Source organism: Coregonus clupeaformis, unplaced genomic scaffold, assembly GCF_020615455.1.
Source record: "Coregonus clupeaformis isolate EN_2021a unplaced genomic scaffold, ASM2061545v1 scaf0745, whole genome shotgun sequence".
NCBI lineage: Eukaryota > Metazoa > Chordata > Actinopteri > Salmoniformes > Salmonidae > Coregonus > Coregonus clupeaformis.
The window spans coordinates 22,623-24,147 of NW_025534200.1; the positions used below are offsets into that span (position 1 = coordinate 22,623).

General features: G+C 61.3%; 1 protein-coding gene across 1 annotated transcript; it reads left to right on the top strand.

Moving 5' to 3' along the window:
* Positions 1-341: 341 nt before the first annotated feature.
* On the top strand, positions 342-949 carry LOC121556400 (extensin-like; the record flags this gene model as incomplete). The annotated part of the gene is made up of 1 exon (XM_045216587.1): positions 342-949. A coding segment is annotated over one exon (608 nt), but the record flags the coding sequence as incomplete, so codon positions are not given.
* Positions 950-1,525: the final 576 nt, after the last annotated feature.

The following is a 1,525-nucleotide window of genomic DNA, read 5'->3' on the forward strand; positions in this document are numbered from 1 at the left end:
GATGTTACCAGCCAGACAGACATGTCCTGATGCAGAGGGTCTGATGTTACCAGCCAGACAGACATGTGAAATGGTGTCTGTGAAAGCTGTAGGAGAGGGGTTAGTGTGTGTGTGTGTACCCAGACCCAGACCCTGGCTCCACTACCCAGACCCTGACCCGGACCCTGGCTCCACTACCCAGACCCAGACCCGGACCCTGGCTACACTACCCGGACCCTGACCCAGACCCTGGCTCCACTACCCAGACCCAGACCCAGACCCTGGCTCCACTACCCAGACCCTGACCCGGACCCTGGCTCCACTACCCAGACCCTGACCCGGACCCTGGCTCCACTACCCAGACCCAGACCCGGACCCTGGCTACACTACCCGGACCCTGACCCAGACCCTGGCTCCACTACCCAGACCCAGACCCGGACCCTGGCTCCACTACCCAGACCCAGACCCTGGCTCCACTACCCAGAACCTGACCCAGACCCTGACCCAGACCCTGGCTCCACTACCCAGACCCAGACCCAGACCCTGGCTCCACTACCCAGACCCAGACCCTGGCTCCACTACCCAGAACCTGACCCAGACCCTGACCCAGACCCTGGCTCCACTACCCAGACCCAGACCCTGGCTCCACTACCCAGAACCTGACCCAGACCCTGACCCAGACCCTGGCTCCACTACCCAGACCCAGACCCAGACCCTGGCTCCACTACCCCAGACCCAGACCCGGACCCAGACCCAGAACCAGACCCTGACCCGGACCCTGACCCAGACCCTGACCCGGACCCTGGCTCCACTACCCAGACCCAGACCCAGACCCTGGCTCCACTACCCAGACCCTGACCCAGACCCTGGCTCCACTACCCAGACCCAGAACCAGACCCTGACCCAGACCCAGAACCAGACCCTGACCCGGACCCTGACCCAGACCCTGGCTCCACTACCCAGACCCTGACCCAGACCCTGGCTCCACTTCCCAGACCCTGACCCAGACCCGGACCCAGACCCAGACCCTGACCCGGACCCTGGCTCCACTACCCAGACCCTGACCCGGACCCTGGCTCCACTACCCAGACCCTGACCCGGACCCTGGCTCCACTACCCAGACCCAGGCCCTAGACCCTGGCTCGACTACTACCCAGACCCAGACCCTGGCTCCACTACCCCAGACCCAGACCCTGGCTTCACTACCCAGACCCTGACCCGGACCCTGGCTCCACTACCCAGACCCAGACCTAGACCCTGGCTCAACTACCCAGACCCAGACCCAGGCTCCATTGCCCTATGGTCAGACAGAGTGAATGTCACAATGACCTCTGGAAACTTCGCTCTGCTTCAGGAACCCTCATCACTCCGCTCTGCTCTTTTGTGATTTGATAGGACCGCTGGCTCTCTCTTACCCATCAGTCAACAGAAGGGTCAGACCTATGGATGATGGAATTAGAGAGACAACATCACAGGAAAACAACAACAGCCCGGAGGATTGTTGTTATGAAAGACAATAATAAATGCAGAACATGTAATGTTTGAT